General features: G+C 41.0%; 1 protein-coding gene across 1 annotated transcript in view; it reads right to left on the bottom strand.

Annotated features, from left to right (window-relative positions):
* CC2D2A (coiled-coil and C2 domain containing 2A) overlaps nucleotides 1-27,543 on the bottom strand; it is a 131,177-nt gene that overhangs the window by 83,805 nt on the left and 19,829 nt on the right. The window contains exons 4-10 of the mRNA XM_079707442.1: nucleotides 20,965-21,053; nucleotides 20,534-20,635; nucleotides 15,912-16,013; nucleotides 14,992-15,168; nucleotides 11,237-11,399; nucleotides 7,194-7,330; nucleotides 6,466-6,597 (exon numbers count right to left, since the gene is read on the bottom strand). Coding sequence (XP_079563568.1) covers nucleotides 6,466-6,597; nucleotides 7,194-7,330; nucleotides 11,237-11,399; nucleotides 14,992-15,168; nucleotides 15,912-16,013; nucleotides 20,534-20,635; nucleotides 20,965-21,053 — 902 coding nt within the window. The remainder of the gene's footprint in view (nucleotides 1-6,465; nucleotides 6,598-7,193; nucleotides 7,331-11,236; nucleotides 11,400-14,991; nucleotides 15,169-15,911; nucleotides 16,014-20,533; nucleotides 20,636-20,964; nucleotides 21,054-27,543) is intronic.

The raw sequence follows: 27,543 nt of genomic DNA, 5'->3' as shown, positions 1-27,543 counted from the left end.
AAGAGCCCATGCTTGGGCCCTGGAAGGGGTCCCCCTTCCTGCAACAATTCCATAGTGATTTTTGGTTGCCTACAACGTAGTGAGGCCTGTCTGCGAGCAACAATAGATTGAAAGGGGGAAAATGGGGTGTGACCTTTATAACTTGGGGCAGGAAGGATGAAGTCTGAGATGTGCAGAGGGAGGGATGGAAACTGGAAGAGGGGGCTCCAGAGTTAGATTCCTACATCACAAGATCCTAACATTCTCCCCATCAGACTAAGTACGGAAAACAGAGGTCACACTGTGTGTATGTACATGTATACATGTCCAAAAATGTATTCACACTTGTTATATAGTGTGGTCTGCTTTTCAGTTACTATTAGTCATTGAAATAGTACCAATATTTGTACTTACCATAAAGCATATACACATGAGACTTCATTTACCAGTAAATTTGTTGTTGGGCTGTCTTGTTGCCTGCTTTGTACCAGTATTCACGATTAAGGATATATGAGTATATTTCCTTTTAGCCATTCAATTTCATACTTATTTTCCCCCAAATTAGTAGACAATTAATGTATATTTAGAACTTATGATTTCCTACAGGATGCCTGTACAGTGTACACTATGTTTCATAAAAGAACAAGTTTTTTCTATAAAATAACATTAAGTCTGTCTTTGATGAGAAGACCTATAGATTTTTTATTTTTTAAAAATGTTCTTGTAAAACTGGGATGTGCTTACAAATATGCTATGCTTGAATAAGAATGCATTGACTATACCTCAGTACCTTCCAAAATATGCTGAATTGAACTTCCATTTGGATTTACAGGGAGGAAAGCCCATCCCTACAGGGGTCATATTCCAATATTTTGTACCTTACGGAAGTCCTAATTTTGACATTAATATCCTTACACTTCACACTGCAACAATGGAGGCCCATCTCTTTTCTTTTATTCAAGCAAAAGTATCCAGTTATAACCTGCATTCACGTTAGAGGCTTTTAATCTGCATGTGGTGACTCTGTGTCTTACTGTCACACTGACCACCTGGATGAATTAAAAAATTCCCACCTCACAAAGATGTGTACCACTAAACATCAGTCCACAGACCTAACGGAAAATTCCTCTCCAATTGTCTGGCTCCTGCTGGTCCTTGCTTTGCTGTTCCTCTTACTATGGGTTGCAGAGTTCTGAAGTTGCTCAGGGTGTGGCCCTCAGGTTCCATCTTGTACTCTTCTTAGTATGAGTAAGTAATGTCGGTAGTATGGTCCTAATGTTACCTAGGTCAGCTGTACTTTGTGTCTCCACCCCCAAATCTTCATTAGCCCATGTTTAAATGATTGCTGCTGGTCTCTGCCTTCAGCTCAGCTCAACCAAGTGAAAAAGCTTCCAGGACTCCTGGTGGGCATGGGGTTAGACTGCTCAAAAGACCCCCAACTCTCTTCCTCTTAGGGAGAAAGACCCCTAGTCTCTTGTCTTTCTTTCTGTTGTATCTGTTTTCTTTTCTGAAACTATCATGAAAACAGTACAAAAAATTTCTCCTAAAAATAAATAATATTTATAGGGTATATTATTTTAATTTTGAAATTGATTTGATTCTTCAGTCTTCAGTGGAAAACTGAAAACGCAAACTATCAGAGGTGATGCACATGGATTATCTGCTGATGTTCTCAGTGTGTTCAGAGTTGCTTTCCGATGGAGACAGAATTTTTTTTTTTTTTTTGTGTGTGTGTGTGTGTGTGTGTGGTATGCGGGCCTCTCACTGCTGTGGCCTCTCCCGTTGCGGAGCACAGGCTCCGAACACGCAGGCTCAGCGGCCATGGCTCACAGGCCCAGCCGCTCCGCGGCATGTGGAATCTTCCCGGACCAGGGCACTAACCCATGTCCCCTGCATTGGCAGGCGGACTCTCAACCACTGCGCCACCAGGGAAGCCCGGAGACGGAACTTTTAAGGTTGGACAGAAAAAGAACAATCATTGGTAGAATTAAAATAAAAGTTTCTATATTTGTCCTGGGAAAATAATAGCAACAGAATCTGAATCCAGCCCAGAGCCTGCAGTAGATTCTATAACTGTTGTTCTGGTCTTCTCTGGGAAGCTTTGTCATTCTCCATCTTCTGGGTGTATCTCTAGGACATGAGGTTGGTCGGGGGGGCATATGTAGTCACTTAAAACTGACTAGTCACTTAAAAGTAGTCACTTAAAACTGACTAGTTTGGGGCTTCCCTGGTGGCGCAGTGGTTGAGAGTCCGCCTGCCGATGCAGGGGATGCAGGTTCGTGCCCCAGTCTGGGAGGATCCCACATGCCACGGAGCGGCTGGGCCATGGCCGCTGAGCCTGCGCGTCCGGAGCCTGTGCTCCACAACGGGAGAAGCCACAACAGTGAGAGGCCCACGTACTGCAAAAAAAAAAAAAAAAAACTGACTAGTTTGTCCTTGGTGTTGATAATGTGAACCTTGGGGAAAGATATGATCCCTTTCCTCTGGAGTTTCTAAGCTTATGTTATCAAGGGTCCTAACACATGGAGAATTCTGGCCTGCCTACAACAGGAGAGAATGAGACCAGTCAACATTCAAGGAGAACCAGAAGAAAGAGAGGCAGAGAGAGAGAGACCTGCTGGCACAGAGTTCCCGGTCCCAGAGTCCTAGTTCCTAAAGCCCCTCCTTCATTTTGTGATTTATCTCCAGATCCTTCCCAGTTTTGTAAGCCACCAAGTTCTCTCTTTGCTTAAGCTAGTTTGCAAAGGGTTTCTGTCACTTGCAACCCAAAGAGTGCTGACTATTGAGGTGCTCATTACACAGTAGGGGACCAATGCTTCTGTGAAAAATGGCTGAGAATAGTGGAAGGGGAAAGTGATAGTTTTATCAAGTCGTGATTAACAAGGAGGTTGGAATTATGCTAAATTCCTCAGATTAGTGTGCAGTTTTGAAAAAAGAGGAGGCAGCTACACATATGTCCCTGGGAATGCCATGTTGACTACTAATCACTGTGCCTTTAACACTTCATGACATTTCTGTCTCCCTCCACTAGGCACAAAGTCTCTCTAAGGCCAAGTTTGAATGTTGCTACCTCTGAGTTACCAGAATTTAGCACAACTAAGAATATAGTAGACTCAGTTGAGGATGGAAATAATTAAAAAGAAAAGAAGAAAGGCAGGAGGATGGAAGGCAGGAGGGAGGAAGGAAGGAAGGAAGGAAGGAAGGAAGGAAGGAAGGAAGGAAGGAAGGAAGGATGGAGGCTGTTGGAACAGCTTTCAGCAACCCTAAACTTACTTTGCTATTATGCTTAGGCAAACTGCGTAATATTGTTTATGTTTTACCTGCAATGTCTCATTTGGAATTTTTGTTTTTTAGTTTTGGGTTAGTTACTTCTTACGAGGTATTAAATTGCAATCTTTCTCATTTGAGGTTTAACTTTGTTCTCTGCACAATATCTAATCTCTTTTTGCATTTCTCTATCTTTAATGGTTTCTAAAAAAGAATCTCAATTTAGGAGCTGCAGAATATTTCACTTTTAAAAACTACTTCTTTTCCCTCTGTAATTAAGGAAAATGTTCAAAGAAGGAGGGCTGAATACCAACTCCCTTCTAAATAAACCTCCTAATTTATCTAATAGGAGGACATACACTCCCTCATTTGAATTGGCAGTCTAATCAAAGAAGAGCCAGGCTTGACTCCCATCCAGGATGGGTTTGGTCAGTCCTGCTGGGTTAGCATCAGACCTGAGAGCTCTGAAGTGTACATTCATCAAGCTCCATTAACGGCTCAAGGAATTGCCAATTCCTGATCTAGCACACTGACTTGGTTTTCCATCATTTGGTTGCCAGGATGAAGCCAGGCCCTAAGAGGGCTACTGTTTTATAGGAGAGACAGCCGAGTTAAGGAGAGGAGTAGAAAACAAGGAATTTCTTCGAGATCCATTCAGCTCAACTAAGTCTTTTAAATGATATTCAATTCACACTTTTACTGAGGCATTCCTACATGCCAGGCTTCCTGCCAAGTGCAAGGGTTAGAAGAGGAATAAAACAGTATTTGCTCTTCTTACTCTCAGGGTAGTGGAGGAAGGAGAGAGAAGATAGATTAACGATCTATGAATAAAACAATCACTGCCTGTTTATCTATTTCTCTGCTCCTGCATCGTGTCAAAACTCCCAGATATAAGGTATGTTTGGACATTAGACTGAAAATATAGGCCATATGCATTTAACACTGCTTCTTAAAGGCAAGCCTGTTACATGGAACAGAGGGGAGAAAAAATGGATTTTGGCATCAGACAGACCTGAATAAATGTAAGAAAAGGTAAAAGTTAGTAAATCAATAGAACTGTAAAAAATTAACTCTGAAAGAAATGCATTGTTTTTTGAATTACTAGAAAGTTCCATAAACACATTAAACAAAAAAAAAGACTGAGGTATACAAATCAACAGTGAAATTAATAGGCAGCCTGTTATGTAGAAACAAAGAGGTAGGAATAACAAAGAGGTAGGAAACAAAGAGGGAGGAGAAGCAAAGAGGTTATTCCTACCTCTTCATAACCTCTAATATAACCTTTGCTTCTTTCTTAGGCACGCTGGCAGAGTCTCTATGCTTTGCTATGTTTGAAGCCTAACTTTCTATGAAATGACCTTGGAAGACTTCAGCCCCTTTAGATTTCTCCCTTCTCTATCTTTTGCTCTGTGATGCAGGATGACCAGCCTCTCGTAGAGGAACTATTATCTTCCTCTACTTTCCTGTTTCTGCTCACAAGATAGGAAGGTCTCCCCTCTCAAAAGTATTGGGAGGAAACTCTCTGTGCTCTCCCCACTCGCGCATCCCCACTGGCTCCTTCCCAAAAGAGAAGGAAGACTGTTTGATTAGAGAGTCAACTGGAGCCCAAGATCCATTGGTCCAAATTCTTTGCTGGGCAGAGTAACCAGTGGCCTCTAGCTGTCCCTTCTCAACTCTCTCCCGAGAGCCTGCTCACTGGCCCCGTGGGTTCTCCATGGCAGTCCACGTGGTGAACTCATTGGGGCCCTTCTCTAGATGGGGGGACAGAACTCTTGGGAGATGGAGCCGGAAGCCCAATTGGTTTTGTGTCCAAGCAGCATTCTGCTGTCCAGCTTTATCCTTAGTTGCAACTGAAATCTGCATCCCTCTCTGATTCCTGTGCATTTCCCAATTAGCTCAGAACTTCTAAAGGAGACATATAAGATTAATCTTAATTGGCTCCCTCAAGATCCTACTCTCCATAGTAATTACTCTTCTATTTTCTAATTTTAACCCATAATTTTTTGCTTCATTATATCAGTGTTTCTTGCTGAAATGGTTGGATGGATGAAGAGATAAGGTGATGGATTATTACGCATGCATAAGACAGTATTGTCTGGATCACTAATTATATCACGTATCTTTGTCATATAAGCAAATAGATGATAAATCCCACATGGACTAGGACTTTGGTTTATGTTTGTTTTGTAAACCTACTCCCAGGGTCACATTTCTGCACAAAGTAGTCACTCATTACTATTTGTCTGTAATAGCAATATTTTATAGGAATTCATTTAAAAAAAAGTGCAAACAGATACATCACCTCAATACTCACAAAAATCGTATGAGGTAGAGATGATGAAGATTTTTCAATTAAGGAAACAGCTCCAGAGTGGTCAAGGGAGCTTCCCGAAGCACAACCCAGTAGGACACCCAACTGCTCAGATTCTCTGACTTGGGCCTGTGTCTTCCCTGTCCAACACGCCTCTCTATAACTATATAGAATGATCTTATATCCCCTTATTCTCTTTCACACTAGCAGTGTTGAAATAATTACACAAGTTTCTGAAGGAGGTGAACCTTGCTGGACATTTCAGGAAAGCAAGAGCAATGTTATTAAATTTGAAAGCAGGCAACTGTCTATTCAACACCAGCCAGTTCTCACTGAGCTCTGTTTGAAGCACTTTTATGTATTATCTTAACCATCTGCACAGCTATCCTAGGAGGCAGATGCTATTATTACTCCCATTTTATAGATGGAGAAATCGCAGCACAGAGAGGGGGAGAGCCAAGTTCGCCCAGTGAGTGACAGGGCCAGGACTCAAATCAGGCAGCGTGGTACCAGAGCTGAGGAACATACCATAAAAAGGATTTGCGAGGATAGAAAATCTCCAGTTATATAATAAAGAGAAAATGAGGGGGAAATAATCCTGCAGTATACGTGAGATGTTACAGAGAGAAAAGAAAAAAATATCAGGGCAGCTAACCTGGATATGTGAATAAAGACGCTGACCTAGCCATTCCTACCTGGGAAACTCATTCCTTGTTTAAGAAGGGATTTGGTGAGGGCAGGAGACTCACTCTTATATAATATGCCTGCTGTTTGTTTTGCATGTGTAAGATAGTAAATTATAAAGAAAAAGTCAAAATAGAATGTTGCAAATTCATCATTCCAAGCTATTCAAAAAGCAAAGCACGTTCAAGCAAATTTATGTATTAAAAATGGGGAGGGAGGTTTACCTTTTTATACAGTGTTTTGAGTTCTGCCTTAATGTCTTGCTCCTGTGTCAGCATGGGTGGTCTTGAAGGAAATGGCTTGATGGGGTTTGGCAGCGCTAAGATTCTTCCATCATCTCCAAACCATCTCCTCCCCTGGGGATCAAGCAGAGGGACAGAAAATGGTTTACAAAATAAACAGCGTTTGCAGGGAAATTCTCTGTCAACATACGTATTTCATGCACCTTCCCCCTGCCCAGTAAATATTTTAAAGTCTGTTTCCATTAGAAATTGAGTTTTCACTAATGCCCCCAGAATTAATTTAAGATATAGTTTTCAACCTTCTCTCCTCAAAAAAAGTTTAAGAAAAAAATTAAAGGATTGTTTAAGAAAAATGTATTTTCTATTTGTCAAAAATTTAAGAAAGGCAACCAAGGAGAAAAACAATTGAGAACATTCTATCTTTGGACAATTAAAAATTTCTGTGAATTGGGAAAAGGTTACCAATATCTGATTTAACAGGAGGAGCCTGACTCCAGCTTGCAGAAGATGGGATTTGAGCAGAGGAGAGGGTGTGATGTTTGAGGGCCACTAAACATATTGAGGACAAATTAAAAAAAAAAAAAGAATGAATATCTGTGCAGACGCTCTCAGGAGGAAATGAGTACCACGCTGCAGTGATGGCCCATAGGATAAAGAGCATCCATGAATCCCTCCTGGGCTACAGTGAGGCAGCAGGGCTGAGAGCTTACGGGCTCCTGCATCAGCAACCTGTTCTCCATGATGTTCTGGTTGGTTCTCGGCACCTCCAGTCTTGCCCCGATGTAAAGGCCTTCGTCTTCCGGGTACCTGGGCTGCACATTCTCAGGAAGCTTTTTATACGTAGGCACTAGACAGTTCATAAATAAATACAAGCCTCATTAGTGCCAACCTGAACATTTCAAACTGCAATTTGGTGAATGAAAACCACCACTGGAGATTTTATTTATGTTCTTGGAAACTGCAAATGCTCCAAACCGATTTCTAGAAGCAGGACCAAGGGAAAGATGAATGTGTTTACCCGCAGTATCATGCTGGAGAATCATGAAATAATTCTACACCTAACTCGCCCGCGTGGCCTCACACTCTGCGAGGACTGTGGTACCCAAATCAGAGGAGCTGCTCCTGGGCTCATCAGTGGAGTGACTTTGGACCAGATGCTTCTTTGAACTCTTTCCTTCCATACAAAAGTGACTGTAATATCTATTTCTTGGGGGTCTTGGGAGAATTAAATGAAGTAAAGTATGAGGAAGTGCTTTGTAAATTAAAAAGTTCACTTGAGTCAACGTGACTTCATTTACTCCCTCACTCTTTGATCTGTTCATAGATCAGATCTTTGCTGACAGCTTCCCTGTGCCCGGTGCTCAGGAGGCTCCTTGGGGTCAGTGGGAGCGACAGGCAGCAACAGCCAACAAAGGATGGAACAAGATGACTTCAGAGAATGGTGAAGAAAAGAACACCTGTGATAATAATGCAAGGTGGGAAGGGGATAGGCTTGAGATGGAGAGGTGAAAAAAGGCTTTTCCATTTGCACTGACGCCTGAAGATTGAGAAGGAAAGAGCTGGTGATGGGACAAGCAAGTGTGTCTGCCCAAGGGAACAGCCTGTGCTGGGTGGGAAACAGAAACACCCAGAATGCAGTGGTGCCGAGGGCAGGAGCAGTGCCTGGAGATAACGTCAGCAGAGGGCAGGAGGGAGAGGCGGGAGAGCCCTGCACGTCTCAGAGGAGCTTGGGTTCTGGTCAAGGGGGTGGGATCACTGAAGACCTTGTGCCAGGGAGTGACTGAGCAGATCCACAATTCCAAAAAGACATCTGGGCCTGCTTTTTCAGCAGAGTGGGCTAGAGGAGAAGCTGGCAGATGCTGACATGAAGGTCAGGATGTAATTTGGCAATGAACAATGAAAGGTGGAGACTTGTTTTTGTTTTATAATTATCTCACTCTAAAACACCCCAAATCCCTGAATCTGCTAATTTTCCAGCATGTGGCCATTTGGACACTCTGCATCCCAAACCCGTCCACAAAAAACAACTAATACCAGTATTCCTAGGAAAACCTATCTCTGGGTCCTTAGAAAATGTGGAGTAAACTATTGCTTTACCGTTTTTTCTGTCCCCCACCTAATCTATCCACAAGTCTAAACATCAGTCCACCACTAGTCCAATGGTCTTCAAAACTTTTCATCGAAACATTTTTGGGCACTTGCTCATTATATGTATGTTTATTTATTATGTATGCACTATGGCACAAACAAAATTAAATTAGGAAAGGATGAGATTAATAATAATAATGTTAATAATTAATTATTATTAATAATAAATTAATTATTATTAATTAATTATTATTATTATTATTATAATGTTAATTATTAATAATAATAAATGTTAAGTAGAAGTCTTGATGTTTTTTTCCTATACCCCTGGGATGAACTCGCTCTGCTTTGGAGACCATTCTCTAAACAGTAACAGGAAAACAGCAACAGTAATAGAAGTTCTTATTTTTGATCCCCTGCTAAGTGCTAGTCGCAACATAGGCACTTCACTCATATTATTTCCTCAATGCTCAAAATAAAAATAAATGCCCCGAGTCACCTTGAAGGGTAGTTTCATTGTCTCCTGTCTTCAGGTGAGGCACCTGAGAATAGAGGAACATGCTCAAGGTCATACCTCAGGAAGGAAGAGCTGGGTCTGTGTGCTTGGTCGTGGGGTCGCTTCCACGGAATGGAGGCCCTGATTCCCTGCTCAGAGCAAGTGCAGTGCAACCAGGATTCCCTAAGCCTCTTCCACTGCCTCTACCGACTCCCAGTTTCTGGCCCGGTCGGCCCAGTCTGAGACAGCCCCTGGGGTCTAACCTCCATCCCCAACTCAGGTGGGATCCAGGGAGAGGCCTAACAGTGAGTCCTCTGAGCAAAAACCCAAGTGACAAAGCTCCTCCTTGGCTGAGGCTGCTGCAATGCCTCTCTCCCCGTAGAAGCATCAGGATGCATGTGCACGTGGGTGGCCTCTGGAGCAGGTCACCTAGATCGGAAACCTGCCTTGCTTTACTAGCTTCATGGTCTTGGGCCAGATCCCTAACTCCTCTGAGCTTCTACTTCTTCATCTGTAAAATGGGCATGACAAAAAGTCACTTCTCCAGCCCTGGTGGGTGGGTGAGGCACGTTCGTTGATACACATCAAGCATTTGGAAAAGTACCAGGTGGAATCAATGCACAGAATGAATTCACTATTATTATTACTATTATTATTATTGCAAAGTTAAAACCCTTGGTTACTTTTGCCAGCTACCTACTTGAAAAAGAAACTTGGGATGTCCAACAAATTATGATACTCTGAACATAGTTGATTCAAAATGACCTCTCAAAAAGAAACAATAATTTGCTTTTGGCTCAGTATTTAATTGGAACTTAAATAGAACAGGACAAATGAAAAGAAATCCAACTTCCAAGTAAGATAAGCTCAGGCCTCCTTCCCAGCCTGAGGGGTGCGCTCCTGCAGGACTCACTGGAACTGGGGGGATCCCTCAGGAACTCTCAGGAGGAAAGGAAATTCCAGGGGAAAAAAAGAGCAAAGAGAGACCCAGGAAAGAGAGGAAGAAAGGAGATGTACGTGGGAATCAGTCAGATGGTCCCGGCTTCAGTAGCCTGGCCATTTCCCCATGGAGGAGGAAGCTTGGCCAGCCGGCTTCCTGGCACACAGCTCTTCAAACCCCTGGAATCTCTGGAGTGGTAATTGTCTCCTGTATGCTAATGAGATGACAGGTGGCTGGGGCTCCTGTCAGGATGGGTGCTGGTGGCCAGGGAAACCAAGCATGTGAGCAGAGGGCTGGGGCTTTCAGCATCTGCCTCCCTCTATCCCTACCTCTGGGACAGGAGAGGGTCTAGAGAGAGAATCCATCACCAGTGGCCATGATGTAATCAATCATGCCTACATAATTGAAGCCTCCGTAACAATCCTCACTGAAGGGGTTTAGAGAGCTTCCTGGTTGGTGAATGCATGGAGGTGCTGGGAGGTTGTGTGCCTGGAGAGGGCATGGAAGCTTTCCCTCATACCTCGCCCTATGCATGTCTTCATCTGCATCCACTATCATTTTCTTTAGTGTATAATAGACCAGTAAATATAAGTAAGTGTTTCCTTGAGTTCTACGTGCTGTTGTAGCAAATTATTCAACCTGAAGATGGTGGCATGGAACCATCTCATTGTAGTAGAGTCAAATAGAGCTGTGGGTAACCTGGTGACCCAATACCTAGGGTTGGCATGGGAGGTAGGGGGAAGTCTTGTGGGACTGAGCCCTAAATCTGTGGGTTCTGCGCTAACCCCAGGTAGACACTGTCAGAATTCAATTGTAGGACACCTAGCTGGTGTTGGACAATTGGTTGCTGTGGGAAGAAACCCACACATCTGGTCACTGAATTGTTCTAGAAGTGTTGAGTGTAAGTAGAGGATACAACTGAGTTTTTCCTTTTCATAGCCTGAATCACAGAGTCTCACACACTCTCAGCCCCAGGACTGGTCATGGATTTGGTGGAGGGGTTCCCATAGCATCCTCATATTTCTTTTGCTAGTCTATTGATAAGTGTTGTTGAATGGATATTTTCCCATGTTCTATATTTTTTTGTCTGAACATATTTCTTGATTATGAAATCAGATTAGAAATTGGGATCAGCTGTGGAAATCAGGCATCCTTATACAGCAGCCACATTTCATGTGAAGGCAAATGAAGATGCCTAAGTTGAGCAGGGCAATAAAGAGAGCAAGTACCTGTCAACATGCTGGGTATGAACAGGAGTTCTTTTTCCATCTGCAGACGAATGTGGACACTTTCATAATCCGCAGGTCTGACTGCCACAAAATCTTCAGCCGCGTGATCTAAGCCTAGTAGGAGGTGCTCAGCATCCCCGCCATCGAGCAGCTCTTCCTCGTCCTGCATATCATTAAAAAACAGCAAGAGGGATTCCCTGGTGGCGCAGCGGTTGAGAGTCCGCCTGCCGATGCAGGGGACACGGGTTCGCGCCCCGGTCCGGGAAGATCCCATGTGCCGCAGAGCGGCTGGGCCCATGAGCCATGGCCGCTGAGCCTGTGCGTCCAGAGCCTGTGCTCCGCAGTGGGAGAGGCCACAACAGTGAGAGGCCCGCGTACCGCAAAAACAACAACAACAAAAAAAACACAGCAAGAAAGAATCAGGCAAAAATAATTAATTTACTTGCAAAAATAATCAGTGATATTAAATGCACCAAACAACTTATCCTACAATAAAGTTACCTTTTCCTTTTATCTTTTTCTAAATGAAAGCATAAAACTATATGGCCTTTCATATTTAATAAGCTTTGTTTTTTTCGCTATTCCACATACTTGGAAAAATCAGAATGCACTGAGGTCAGAAGAGATGTGCAAAGCAAAGCAAGTGAAATCTCAATGACTGTGGCCTCCTTTGAGGGTGCCTGCTCTTCCACAGTTACTCAAAGAGCTTGGGTTCATGAGTTATGCAGCTTTTTTACCTTCCATCTAGCACTGACCCCAGGGCAAATGCACCAAGCATGGGGTCCACACACTCTGCTTAGACTGCCTGGGCTTGAATCTCAGCTTCACCCCATGCTGCCTGGGTGACTGTGGGGAACTTACCTCCCCTTCTGATCCTCAGTTTTCTCAGTTGTAAGACTGGGGTATTAATAGATTTTACCTCTTAGGGTTTTGTGAGAATAAAATTAAATAATGCACGTAAAAATTCTAAGCACAGGACCTGTAATTACAAATTGTCAGCTGAAGTATGTTAATTTAGTTTGAATATTTTCCAAACATTTTTTCCTTTTCTTTTTCCTCCTCCTCCTTCTTCTCCTTTTCCCTCTTTTTTCCCCTCCTTCTTTTCTTTTTCCTTCTGTTGTTCTTTTTAAAGTTTAAACTTGACATCCATTTATGAGGAACATAAAATCCCGTGGAGAGGGAATTCCCTGGCCGTCCAGTAGGTAGGACTCTGCACTTCCACTGCAGGTGGCATGGGTTTGATTCAATCCCTGGTCAGGGAACTGAATCTGCAAAAAAAATCCTGTGGAGGCTGTCAGGTAGCTGAAGACAATGGCAGTAGCCTAGCTTCCTGCCTCCTACTATTTCCTCCACAAATATGCAAAACAATAATAAGGGTAAAGTAAATCTACATGGTAACCAAGCTCTCAGCATAAATTGAAGACAGAGAACACCAAAAACTTCAACAAAGTGAAAAGAGAAATATCCGCTAATAATAGTATGTGGTCTTTCTTGCTCGTGCCCCATCTCTGCTTTGGGCAAATACAGGCTGAGAAAACTGCAGAGAAGACAGAAGAGGGAAGCAAGTGATGGGGCCTGCAGATGGTCCAAAACCTCCACCAGAAAGGCTAAACCCACTCTGAGTATGAAAATACTAAAAAAGTGTCTGGGCAGACCAGAGCCTGGACTACAGGCTACAGGGGAGGAGCTTCAAAGTATGCATGATTCAAAAGGGCAGTTTTAGAAACAGAAATTCCATGGAGAAAAAAATGCAAAAGGAAGGAGAAGTGGCTTTGGGAGAGAGGTGTCCTGATTTAAGAAGCCCACAGATTTGTTCATAGTCCTGCCTTCCAAAAGTGGAGTCTGATACTCCTCCCTTTCTATGTGGGCCGTACTTAGTGACTTGCTTCTATGAGTAGAATATGAGTTCGGTTATGTAGAGTCTGATACTAGGTCATAAAAGGCATCCTGGCTTCCTCCTTGCTTCCTCTCGGATCACTTGCTTTGGGGAAACCAGCTGTCATGTCATGAGGGCACTCAGGCAGCTTTACAGGAAGGTCTGAACTGAGGTCTCCTGCCAACAACCAGCACTTGCTGGGCAGATGGGTGAGCCACCTTGGAAGCAAACCCTCCCAACTCAGTCAAGCCTTCAGATGAATGCAGCCTTGGCCACCTTGTCTGCAACCTCATGAGACATCCTGAGCCAGAACTAGCTGAATATAAATTTGTAAAACAATTATTATAGAGCACGCTGAAGTATTCCCAAGCTATCATAGACCTAGGTAAGAAATTCCATTTCTGGGAGTCATTTTTCAAGGGAGGTGACTAAAAATTAAGCACAGAAATAGGCCAACTGTGCAAATGCTGAAACATTCTGGTGTGTTTTCCTTTCTGTTTTTTAGTGTGGTAAAATATAAGTAACATGAAATTTATCATGTTAACCACATTTAAATGTGCAGTTCTATGGCATTAAGTACATTTACATTGTCGTACAACCAATGTCACCATCCATCTCCAGAACTTTTTCATCTTCCCCAGCTGAAACTCTGTCTCCATTAAACAATATCTCCCTGTTTCCCCCTCCTCCAGTCCCTGGCAACCACCATTGTACTGTCTTTCTCCATGAACTTGACAACTCTAGGTACCTCACAAAAGTGGAATCACACAATATTTGTCCTTTTGTAACCAGCTTATTTCACTTAGCATAATGTCTTCAAGGTTCATCCATGTTTAGCATATGTCAGAATTTCCTTCCTTTCTGGCTATTGTAAATAATGCTTCTATCAACACGAGTGTACAAATATCTGTTTGAGTGTCCGCTTTCAGTTCTTTTGGGTATTGCTGGATTGTATGGTAGTTAGTTCTATGTTTCAATTTCTGAGGAACCTCAGAAATAGGCTTTTTCCACAGCAGCTGTACCACTTTGCATCACCATCAGCAATGCACAAGTTTCTCTACATACTTGCCAGCACTTTTCCTTCCTTCCTGCCTCCCTCCTTCCCTCCCTTCCTTCATCTATCTATCTATCTATCTATCTATCATCTATCTTATAATAGTCACTCTAATCTGTGTAAAGTGGTATATTATTGTGCTTTTGATTTGAGTTTCCCTAATGATTAGTGCTGTTAAGCATCTTTTCATGTACTTATTGGCCCTTTGTATATCTTCCTTGGAGACATGGCTATTCGAGTCCTCTGCCCATTTTTAATAGAATGTTTTCTTTGCTTTCAGACATCCCACCCACAATTACAGAGTCTGAGTTGTAGCTTGGGTGTGGCATGGGGCACAAAAACCTGCTCACCTGTAAGGTTGTGGGGAGAGAGAGAGAGATAGGTTTCATTTGCCTTGGAGAGGTAAACATTTTGTATATGAAATGAATACTAATCCTTGTGTGGAGTCTAACAAGAAAAATCTGTAAACCATGTTGCTATGCTTTTTTTATCCCACAAGAGAAAGATGGACAGATTTAATTAAGGTTCTTAGTCCCCAGATTATGGGGTAAAATCAAGGGCTAAGAAAGTAATGTGAATCTGGTATTCTTATTGCTTTCAGATAGGACATGGATGAGTTGTTCTGTGTGGTGGTGGTGAGTTTGTTCCCAGCCACTTTCTTCCTGGCTAGGATATCATCACAATCATCGTCACCATCATCGTCACCATCATCATCACCATTACCATCGTCACGATCATCATCCCCATCATCACCAATACCATCATCACCAATACCATCATCACCATCATCATCCCTCTCCTCATTACCATCCTAATACTAAATACCATTTTGTTTACTCCTTCTTGCACAGGTGACTCTTCTTCCTCTCCTTCCTCCTCCTCTTGATTAGTTCCATCCCTACTTTTTGCTTTTGGTTTTTCCTCTGATTCCTCTGGTTCGGGATCAAAGTTGAAAGTAAAGAAGTTATAAGCTTCCTCAGCAGAAGGGAAGCCAGGCGGAACCTACAGAGAAGCAGCAAGCAATAAAATTTGGGATTATCTAAACTGAGATAAGCTCTGCACGGTTCACTGACAGCTGGCTGGATGCTAAGAGCATCAGGCACATTCTAGGCCTCCTAAGCATATTACCTTTGTTGAAGGTAGTGTGAACTTTAACAGATGCAACAGGCCTCCTTAGTTAAGTAACTTTAATGGTTACTTTTTTTATAAATCAGCAATTATTTACCTTCCTACAAGCACATAAATACATTATTTATATCAGTAAATGCTTTAGAAAAGATGATTAAAATGCAAAAAAGTGGATTCAATGTTTTATAGGCCAATGCTGAGATACTTTTAATTTTGAGCAATACAGCGTTTGTTAAACATTTTTATATAAAAAAAGGTCATTTTGGGGAGTTTGTTTTAATTCTTCTTGAGTTAGTATCCCCCTTTTTCCCCATAGTAAAAGCTGGTGCAACTTCATGGCTGAACAAGTAGTCTTATCATGAACATTTCCTGCCTTCCCATGCATTTCCCTTCCCCGAGGTAGGCAGTATTCTAATCTCTGCACATGATTCTAGGATTTCAAAAGTAGGAATCATTTCTCATACATTTTCTTGCATACTCCATGCAATAGGAGTCAGCTTGTGTGTATAGTCATTTCTCATTGAATATTTTTGAAAAACAAACAAATCAACAAAATACATGATTTAAAGAATGCATGATTTAAAACAAACATGATTTAAAAAGATAGGATTTCTCACCGGGGGTTTAGACTTGATTTTTCGCACAGAATCATGGAATTTTACTCTTGAAAAACCTTGGGAGTCATCTTCTTGTTGAGTCCTTTGTACCTCTCTACCTGGCTATACGAGTAGAAAAAAATGATAGAGACACCATTTAAATCAAGAAACTAAGGATGTTCTAAAACAAGCATTAACCTTCAAAAGTCTTATCTTCGGACCATTGATGCATCTCACCATTTCTAAGGAATGAAATGTTTACAAATTTCAAATATATTTGAGTGTTAACGTGGCTGAATATTTTCTTACTCAGCTCTGTCTCTCTCAAGACTAAACAAATATAAAATTTTATAGTCAATAAACATGAAAAGGAAAAGTGTTCTTTCATCCTATAGATCAATAGATTATCCAGCTCACAGAGCATCATTTCCAAACAGTCTATGATGAAAAGTATCAATGATGTTTGATTATAAATAAGTCCAAGTGGGCAAGGGCTGCCCCAGGCCCTGGCCTTTCAGTTTTGTGTAAATCTCAGAATGGCTGACTGAGTCTCCTCAGGCATTTATCCAGAGACACCTCTGTGATGAAAGCTAGAAATACTTGGAACAGCTAAGATAAGGTGCTATAAAATTTAACCTAAATGCAGCTAGATGTCCAGCAATGGCCAGAATAAAAATGAGGACATCAGTTGGGTATAATCTATCATACTAGCAAGAGAATACATACACTTCCAATTTATGTAAAATTCTATGCTTTTCCTCCATTTTCTCATTTTGCAGTATAAGGTTAAGTAGTTATGTACTAATACTCAATTATATAGAAGTTGAAGGCATGCTAATGAATAAATTTCACAGTGCAATGCCAAGAGTTATTATTTGTCTTGGTAAATTCCAGAATTTTAAATGGTGCTTTTGAAGATGAGGAAAGAAGCAGATGGGTATTACTTAGTGTAAGGAGAAACAACTGAAAAAATTAGCGTAGACTAAAGATCAGGTTCCAGTGCTGGATCAGGAAGACTTTCTAAGGATCTTCCAAGTTTAGTCTTCTCATAAAACAGGGCTAAAGCTTTCTTGTTCACTACTGAGGATGCCATTCTGCTCCTGCCTGCCTCAGAATCCCCCACCTCCGATAGCCCATGAGGGAGACTGATATGTTTGACAGCATGAAAACAAGCCAAGGGGTCAACCAATAAGAGAGAAGAGAAGCTTGACTCTGTGTGTAGGCAAGCCTTGGGTTTTAGAGAACTGTAAAGATGATGATACTAAAACACAAGACCAGGCAGAAACACTAGCCGTTTAGAAAAAGAAATAAGTAGGTTAAATTCCATGTGGCAAATATGTGTATGTGGAGATTAGTACTTTATTCTTTTTGTTTCTTCCCATCCCTTTCTATACTTGCTTGGCATAGAGGCTATTAAATTCCGAAAATACAAATTCATTGGTGTCTTTTATTGTAATATTGACAGTTTTATTATGATATTTATGGACTTGATCAAAAAGCTTGTAATTTAATTTTTATTAAAATCTAAAAATATTTAAAAGTAAATTATACTAGCATATTAAAAGCTATTAAATATATTTAAAAGGATTGAGTGTGCAGAATTAAATTTTAAAGAACTACTATCTATAATATCTTTATATAATCTTAGAGTAATAATGACATTTAATTTCAACTTGAATGCCTATCATGATACGTGCATGTGTCCAGCTAGGAATTCTTTCTCACCCTTGAATTTGTTGTATCCTCCAAGAAGGCTCTATGGCCCTCTTCTAGCTTGAACTAGGCAATATCAAGTCTCATTACTTTTACCATACCATAATTACAAAATATACTAGTTCTAGCCCTGATCTCTCTTCTAGACTGCTAATCAATGTTTTTAATTCCTTAAAAGACATCCTAATCTGGACTGTCTTGCAGATACCTCAGATTTTTATACATTCTTGATATCAGTCATGATATTAATCAAGATATATGATTTCCAAATAATCTCTCCCATTCTGTGTGTTGTCTTTTCACTTTCTTGATGGCTTCTTTGAAGCTCAGAAATGTTTAATTTTGATGAAGTCCAGTGTATCTATTTATTCTTTTGCCACTTGTGTTTTGGAGTCAGAGATAAGAAACCATTGCCTAAGCCAAGACTCCTCAAATTTTACATAACCTGACTCCAAGGCTGGAGCCAAGTGCTCTTTCTATGAGCTCCTAATAGCACCCACCACAGAACTTAATCATCCTGTACTTCCATTGTCTGATAACCTGCCTGTCATCCCTACTGGGATCCTTGAGAGTAGGCTGTGACTGACATCCCTGTGTATTCAGAGCCCAGTGGGCACCTGGCAGGAAGGAGTCTGCTGTAGATGCTGGCTGGGCAACAGGTAGAGTGTGTCAAGGGATCAGAACTTGGGTCTCCTGGAACAGAGAACCAGGCCCAGAAAATAAAGACATTATGGTCGTGTCTAGTGGAGACCAAGTAGTCAAAAGTTCTGTGTTATTTCCACTTTGATGTTGACATGTTCTTAGAGATTTGTGTTTGGCTTTGTTCTCTTATCACAAGTCTGCTGAGTATAAAGTAAATAGAAAGGCAAACAAGAGTTAAGCACAGGTTTGTGTTGATAATTTGGATTCTCCACCATATTCCCAACTGGTTTCTCCTTTTCACTCTGACCCTACAGCCTCTAACACTAGCTAACACTTACAGAGAGAGGGCTTACCATGTGTCAGGTGCTGTCTGAAACGCTGTAGCATGTATGAGATCATTTAATCCTCAAAACAATACCAAGAATTGGGTTCTAGTAGTATCCCTATTTTACAGAGGTGGAACATGGGGTCCAGAGAGTAGATAAGTTACATGTCCAATGTCACACAGCTAGTGTGTGAGATTGCCAGCACTGAATGCTGGGCAGCTGAGGTCCAGCATCTGGATTCTTCGTGTGCTTTGCTCTTTGCTCCATAGGATATAAATGGACCACTTTTTAGATATTCCTTCTGGGTTGAGGCGTATACATGAAGAAATGTGCTTGTGAATGGTATGTTCCATTAGCAATCTGAGATCAGGTCTAAGGGCAAGGCAGTTGATGTTTGCCTCAAATCCACAGAATGGCTCTTAGGGGAGATAGACTATGACAGACATACAGGTCAAGGTCCTGCTCACAAGGAGAAATAAATACCCTATGGACAAAGGGAGTACATTTTTACCTCTAAAACTTCCAACTTGATTTGGATATCATATTCATGGCCCATGGACAAGTGAAAACTACCATGACTGTGTGAAATGATTATCCATCAGAAGGTACAGACAAGGCTGGATATAGGAGACCAGACCCTCCTATCACTTAGCCCACTTGACCAGAAGCTGAGACTCACACACCTGCTGAAACAATCAAAGTGTTTGTGTCATCACGATGGGATTTCAGGGACTTTTTCTTTCTTTTCCAATATTTTAGAATTATGGCTCTTACAATTATGGCTCTTATGGAAGAAAATAAATTGGAATTAAAGAACAAGAAATGTGTCCTCAGTAGAATGGAGTAGCAAATTGTCATAAAGCCTTTTTAGGGGACTGACTGAGTGTTCCAACAACCTATGAGGAAGGCGGCAACTTTCCTTGTAATCATGCAATCTCTGGCTTGTTTGGGATGAATATAGGTAAAAATTTGTAGCATCTCATCATAGAAAAAGAAAAGGCATCATCTAAGAAATCAGTGGTTGTGTTTCAGAAATATCCCTAAAGCACAGACTTTGAAAACAACCAAACCCATCATCATCAACAACAAACCATTGGATTAGACTTGCAAACACTTCATTGAGCCATTTGCTCTGTTCTTTCTGTTCCTTCTTTTACCCTCTTACATGCTTGTCCTTCAGCAACATCCCTGCTATGTCTTTCTATCTTTTACTGGTTTCCACTCTGCTTCATGGGCTTTTACTGTCAGTTTTTCTCCAAGTGTAAGACTGTCTTCATTCAGTCTTCTTTCCCTCAGGAAGCAAAGGCACTCTCAAAACTGACCACAGTAGAAACGCTTCCAAACTCTGTTTCTCCAGGCCCAGGTCCCTTCCTCTATGTGCATCTCCAGAGGAATACATGCTGTGATGCCTCACCAGCATCTCAGATTCAAACAAAAATCAACCCAGTGCATTCAAACCACCTCCCGATCCTATTGTCAATTGCTTTCCACTGCTTATGAAAAACAGTCAGTGCTCCTTAGTGTAACACTCAAGGTCCCCACGATCAGATTCTATTCTCATCTCTTTCTCTGTTTCCCAGCAAGATCCATGGACCCAGCAACACTGACCCTTGAGACAGACTGGGAATGAGATAGAGCTGGGGTCAAATCCTGACTCATCCACGTACATGCTCTGTGACCTGGGGATAGCTTTGCAGCCCCTCTGAACCTCATATATCAAATGTGAATGGAAATAATAGTACCCACCTCATAGGCATGTTGGGATAAGGGCATGTGATAACATGGGGCAGACTTGGCAAAATGCCTGGCACCGAGTAGCACTCTATAAATAGTAGCTATTATTATTAATAATAAGCATTTAACACCTCCTCTGTGCATAGCTCTGTTCTAGAACTTTTGCTGGAGAATTTATATTCCGCTTCACTGTCCTTGATCGCAAAGTAGGGATGGCCCATTTCTCACCTCTGTGCCAAATTCAGTCTCCAATTCTTTCTCACTGGGACGTCGTAAGCGCCTGGGCCAAGGGGTGGGAATTTCCTGCAGCAATGCACTTTCTGCTTTGGACTAAAAAGTCGAACAGAAAATTATTGCTACATCATGTCAGTGATGCTATGAAAATCTTGGTCACCATCTTAGGAGAAAAATAAATCGTAAAAAATACACGTTATACTTCTTTAAGAGATAAGAACAATGATTTAGAAAAAGGATGTTAAATTCTTCTTAAGTATAATTTTCATCTGTGCCAATATTAAATACTGCATTAACATTTAGAACATGAAAAACAAATTTAACGGTATACAAATCCATGCAGTTTTGAGCAAACAAAGCAAGCTAGACAAGACCAGAAGCATTGCAATCAGCACTGAACAAAATATTCCTGTGGTTTCTCTCACCCTTGCAGCTTGTAATTTCTCCCTCATGCGTTCTCTCATGGAAAATTCTGCAAAGCCTGCTCTGGAAGCTGAAGGAATTGGAGGTAAGCCTAAAACAATACAAGAAAATTACTTTAAAACATTTTTTTTTCCAAAGGGAAGATTAGATTGAAAAATAGCAAAAGAATGTAATTTTATTTTGCAAATTTAGAACTTCACATAAGCAATCATGAGATAATGCTGATAACCGTCCATTTGATGTAATAAGGACATGTCTTGGCTTCTTTAAGACGGACAGTGAAAACCTCAGTCCTATCAAGGCTGTTACATCGACTTAACTAAGAATAAAACAAATGACATTTGACTATTCAAGGCACAGACACACTTACCAATTCAATTACCATTGGGAAGAGGTTCTTGAATTTGTTGATTTGAGAAACAGGCTTGTAGGATGAATGGATGGCTATTGATTTCAGAGTTCAACTTTCAACAGCACTGATAACTTCAGTCAGAGAAACCTTTTCTATGAGAAGTTCTATAGCCCCGGGCTATCTCATACAGACAACACATATTTTGTACATATTATTAAACCTATACATAAATATCATGAAATGTTGTTCAGCTATTTTGTCTAGGGCTCTGTGATAATGTGTTGAATGCAACTTCTCGTCAATCTTATGCCATCCCTGCTAGGAGGGATCACCTGGAACCTTGAAGATGAAGACTCTGAGGCCCTCTGTGATAACTGACTGGCATGACGATTGCACACCTAGGAAGTGGAATGCTTGGGATTTGGTCCCAAATGCTCTACACCATTATGAAAGAGGTGGAAATAGAACAAAGCATTTGGGGGAACAGAATGTTATGCTTGGAGCAGAGAGACTCTACTGGGATGAAGTAGAAGACAAGATTGCAGAAGGAGTTTGGGGTCAAGTCATGGGGAGCCTCTGATGTCACATGAAGGAGTCTGGAATATATTCTCCATGCGGTGGGGATGTCTTGAAGGATGTGGAGAGAGGAGGAAGTGAAGCAGCATTTTCTGAAGCTATTCCTGGGTCTGCAGGTACAGCATGGTTGGGGTGGAGGCACCAGGGACCCCAGCTGGGATACCCTGGTGAGATAATAAAGAGGGAGTCTGTGGGAATAATTGTGAAGACGCCACCAGAAAAATGATGCAGTTGTCCCTAGTGACGACGGCGAGGTAGGGCACTAGTTCTCCCAGCAGTAGCAGCATCTTCTGGGCACTTGGTGGACAGGCAAACACTCAGGCCAGGCCTCAGACGGACTCAGTGAATCAGAACCTGGAGGCGGAGCCACCATCTGGGTGATTTAAAGACACACTCAAGTTGGAGCACCCCCAGTTTAGAGCAAGAAAGAGAAGGTGAAGGTGTCTGAGGTTTTGACTGAGGTGAGTAGGGGTTTGGGGTTCCTGAAAAAGAGAAAAGAGGAGGGAAGCCAGTCTGGGAGATACTGAAGGGGATCACTTTGCAGCTGGAATGAGTCTGAGGTGCTGGCAGGATATGGAAATGTGTGCTTGTCCTGCACCTGAGCTCCGGGAAGGGGTCTAGGCCCCAAGATGAAGACTTAGGAAGCGTTTCTACCGTGGTGATGTTAACGTTTTGAGAAAACCTTTCCCGAAGGAAAGAGTGCAGAGAGAGGAGGCTTCTGACCCTGTAGCCATTGGGTCAAAGAAAAAGAGAAGGCAAGATGATTTATTAGCAGGTGGAAGGAATCGTGGTAGAGAGAGGAAGTGATGACGGGTGGAGGCCGCTGTGCTGGCCCTTCGGCCTCCGCTTACGCAGAAAAGCGATCCTGGGCTTCAGAGCTACTTCTGCAACTTGGCGACTCAGTGCTGAGGCTGGGCTTCCTTCCTTCTGTGTGATAGAGAGATGTAAAATCCTACTTTATCAGGCACCCATCATGCCGTTTCCTCAATGCCTGTAGGAAAGCAGGAAATCATTGTAGTGAAGATCACAGTCTTGCATGTGTGGATTGAGGTTCAAGTTCTTTAGAAGAATCTCCATTAGCTCGATAAAAAGGCCTTTGGCATTGTTTTTCAACTCACGTAAAAAATCAAGCCATTATTTCCTATTTTAAAGATCATCTACCCATGGTAGATCATATCCCCATGTCAAAGTCCCAAGACTTTTCCTGTATCGCGTTTGTCATATTTTGAATTTATATATTTGTGTGGTTATTTGATTAGTACCTCCTTCCTCTCCCAGGTTCTATGGTTTTCAGCCACAAAGGGCGGGCACAGGTAAGTGTCACTAAGTGTGTGTGGACCACCTAGGCCGATAAAGAAGGGCTTCTAGACTGGAACCCCTGGGGCTTGCCCATCCTGTTCTCTGGCTGATTGCTCTCTTTGCTTCTGCCTCCAGAGAGCTGCCCTTTCATAGTTAACAAGGCATGCCTTTGAACGTGAAAAAAAAATCTTGTTTATTTACTCCCATTCCTCCCGCTTTTTTTAAAAGAGATCTAGTTTTTCAAATTGACGTAAAATAGCTATTGCGTACATGGAGCTCATTAGAATAATTTTATGAATTATTCTTTAAAAGAGAGACAAGATATTTTATTTAAACACTATCTCTTCTGACTAAAGAAACCAAAGGGGCTTCTTTAGTATGTATTAGTTTTAAAAAACTTGAAAAATTCTGAAGTGGTAAAAAGTAGTTCTTGCCTGATTTTTTCAAAACTCTGTTAGTGAAAGACATTTGGAGGGTATAAAGATTTCCAAATCTGATCTGTACAACTAGGTGGTGAGGTGTTATCTTCCCAGCTAGAATGTGACCTGCTTGAGAGCAAGGACCATGTTGGTGATTTTTGTACCTGGCACCTTGTAGCACTATATCAATGAAGGAAGACACATGAAGGAACCATGAGGGTGTGAGAGATATTATACTTAAAGAGGGATTTCAAACAAAATAAATGTAATCCTCATTTGGATGAAATCAGATGATGACAACTCTTTTCTTTTTAAGGTAATATTACTACCATGATAACCATGGAAACCAAGTGTACTGATTCACTCCCTTTGACATAATAACTAATAGGGCTTAGGGACTTTCATTTTTATGTTAGTAGTCTATGGCAAACAGAGTGTCTTTAAACAGCTAGAAACACGAAGACAATCCTCATAAGACATTTTTCCGCCTTATTGTCAGTTACTCCACTACATGACTAATCAGCTATGTGGTTCCACACTGACTCTATTTGTCCTGCCCTGGGGCTAAGAAGTGATTTGCCAAACTTGAAAAAGGGTGTGATTTCACATTTACTAAAGAGGCTCTGTGACACAGCTAAGAAAACCTGGCATGCATAAAGTTTCCACAGTATCCAAGAGTGCAGTGAAAATAATTTTTTAAATTATTAAAGATTTGAGTTGAGGACATGCAAGAACTTATGGGTAATGAGAGAATTTCAAGACATTCCATTAAAAATATATACATAATGTCCATTAGTATGAAATATGGATTTCCTTGGCCATGTGGTATTTTTCATCAGAGGCAGCAGGGATTACAAATTCAGCAACACTGCAATGGCTGCTCAGCAAACCCGTGAATCCCAAAGCTTCATTAGCCTCGTGTTGCTTCCAGATCTTCTCCGTGCTGTCAGCTTTTCCTGTCACCCATACTCACTGCACCCTATTTCTCTGTCCTTACGGACTGCATCACAAGATGGACATGTTCCATTTTTCTTTAAAACACTTCCATTATACGTGACCCCTCAGAAAACAAAGTCTTCACTCCACCATCTGGAAGTGCTCCCCTCCTTCCATTACTTTTGCAGACATTCCCACATGTCTTGATAGACCATTTGTTCTGTGAATCACACTGCCCAGACCACAGCTCTCTGTATACATTGGGGTGTACAAGGACTTTCCAAGGACTTGACATAAAATTTGAAATGCAGTTCAGCCAGCCCTCTGTGTCCATGGGTTCTGCATCTGCTGATTCAACCAGGCACGGATAGAAAATATTTGGAAAAAATTCCAGAAAGTTCCAAAAAGCAAGACTTAAATTTACTGCAAACCAGCAACTATTTACATAGCATTGACATTGTATTAGGTATTATAAATAATCAAGACATCTTTTAAAGTACACAGGACGATGTATGTAGGTTATATGCAAATTCTATGCCATTTTATATAAGGGACCTGAGCATCGATGGATTTTGATATCCACAGGGCAGGGTGGGACAGGGAGTGGTCCTGGAACCAATCCCTGTGGATACTGAGGAATGACTAAGTTGGTTGGATTTGAGTTGGTACTATCTGAATTCACAGATTGTCAAATAGGTGAGTGTGCCTATGATTCTTGGTTAATTATCTCACTCTTCTACCTTTCTATTCTAGTTAAAGAATATGTTTCTAAAAGCTTTTATTTATTTATTTTACTTCTTATGATTAATATATATTGAAGAAATTTTACAGTACCTTTATGTCTTCATCAGTTGTGCATTATTGATATTGATAATAAATAACTCAATCAAAAATTCAATTTGTTAAGATGGTGAGCAGTGAAGACTTTTTTAAAAGCTATTTTTTATTAGTTATCTATTTTGTGTATATACGTCAATCCCAATCTCCCAATTCATTCCACCACCACCACTTTCCCCCTTTGGTGTCCATACGTATGTTCTCTACATCTGCGTCTCTATTTCTGCCTTGCAAACCGGTTCATCTGTATCGTTTTCCTAGATTCCACATATATGCGTTTAATATACAATATTTGTTTTTCTCTCTCTGACTTACTTCACTCTGTGTGACAGTCTCTAGGTCCACCCACATCTCTAGAAATGACCCAATTACGTTCCTTTTTATGGCTGAGGAATATTCCATTGTATATATATACCATATCTTCTTTTTCCATTCGTCTGTTGATGGGCAGACAAATTTATGCTGCTTCCATGACCTGGCTATTGTAAATACTTCTTCAATGAACACTGGGATGCATGTATCTTTTTGAATTATGGTTTTCTCTGGGGATATAGGCCCAGTAGTGGGGTTGCTGGGTCATATGGTAATTCTATTTTTAGTCTCTTAAGGAACCTCCATACTGTTCTGCAAAGGGGCTATATCAATTTACATTCCCACCAACAGTGCAAGAGGGTTCCCTTTTCTCCACACCCTCTCCAGCATTTGTTGTTTGTAGATTTTCTGATGATGCCCATTCTAATCAGTGTGAGGTGATACCTCATAGTAGTTTTGATTTGCATTTCTCTACTAATTAGTGATGTTGAGCAGCTTTTAATGTGCCTCATGGCCATCTGCATGTCTTCTTTGGAGAAATGTCTATTTAGGTCTTCTGCCCATTTTTGGATTGGGTTGTTTGTTTTTTTAATATTGAGCTGCATGAGCTGTTTATATATTTTGGAGATTAATCTTTTGTCCATTGATTTGTTGGCAAATATTTTCTCCCATTTTGAGGGTTGTCTTTTTGTCTTGTTTATAGTTTCCTTTGCTGTGCAAAAACTTTTAAGTTTCATTTGGTCCCATTTGTTTATTTTTGTTTTTATTTCCATTACTCTAGGAGGTGGGTCAAAAAAGATCTTGCTGTGATTTATGTCACAGAGTGTTCTGCCTATGTTTCCCTCTAAGAGTTTTATAGAATCCAGTCTTATATTTCGGTCTTTAATCCATTTTGAATTTATTTTTGTGTATGGTGTTAGGGAGTGTTCTAATTTCATTCTTTTACATGTAGCTGTCCAGTTTTCCCAGCACCACTTATTGAAGAGACTGTCTTTTCTCCATTGTATATCCTTGCCTCCTTTGTCATAGATCAGTTGACCATCGGTGCGTGGGTTTATCTCTGTGCTTTCTATCCTGTTCCATTGATCTATATTTCTGTTTTTGTGCCAGTATCATATTGTACTGTAGCCTTATAGTATAGTCTGAAGTCAGGGAGTCTGATTCCTCCAGCTCTGTTTTTTTCCCTCAAGATTGCTTTGGCTATTTGGGGTAATTTTTGTCTCCATACAGATTTTAAGATTTTTTCTAGTTCTGTAAAAAATGCCATTGGTAATTTGATAGGGATTGCATTGAATCTGTAGATTACTTTGGGTAATATAATCATTTTCACAATATTGATTATTCTAATCCAAGAACATGGTATATTTCTCCATCTGTTTGTGTCATCTTTGATTGCTTTCAACAGTGTCTTATAGTTTTCTGAGTACAGGTCTTTTACCTCCTTAAGTAGGTTTATTCCAAGATATTTTATTTTTTTGTTGCAGTGGTGAATGGATTATTTCCCTGATTTCTCTTTCTGATCTTTCATTGTTAGTGTATAGGAATGCAAGAGATTTCTGTGCATTAATTTTGTATCCTGCAACTTTACCAAATTCATTGACTAGCTCTAGTAATTTACTGGTGGCATCTTTAGGATTCTCTATGTATAGTATCATGTCATCTGCAAACAGTGACAGTTTCACTTCTTTTCCAATTTGTATTCCTTTTATTTCTTTCTCTTCTCTGATTGCTGAGGCTAGGACTTCCAGAACTATGTTGAATAATAGTGGCAAGAGTGGACATCCTTGTCTTGTTACAGATCTTAGAGGAAGTGGTTTCAGTTTTTCACCATTGAGAATGATGTGTTGCTG

This window comes from Hyperoodon ampullatus (genome assembly GCF_949752795.1).
Source record: "Hyperoodon ampullatus genome assembly, chromosome: 1".
Classification (NCBI taxonomy): Eukaryota; Metazoa; Chordata; class Mammalia; order Artiodactyla; family Ziphiidae; genus Hyperoodon; species Hyperoodon ampullatus.
The sequence above is the reverse complement of the archived record's forward strand: the minus strand, read 5'-3'. Positions and strand labels throughout refer to the sequence as shown.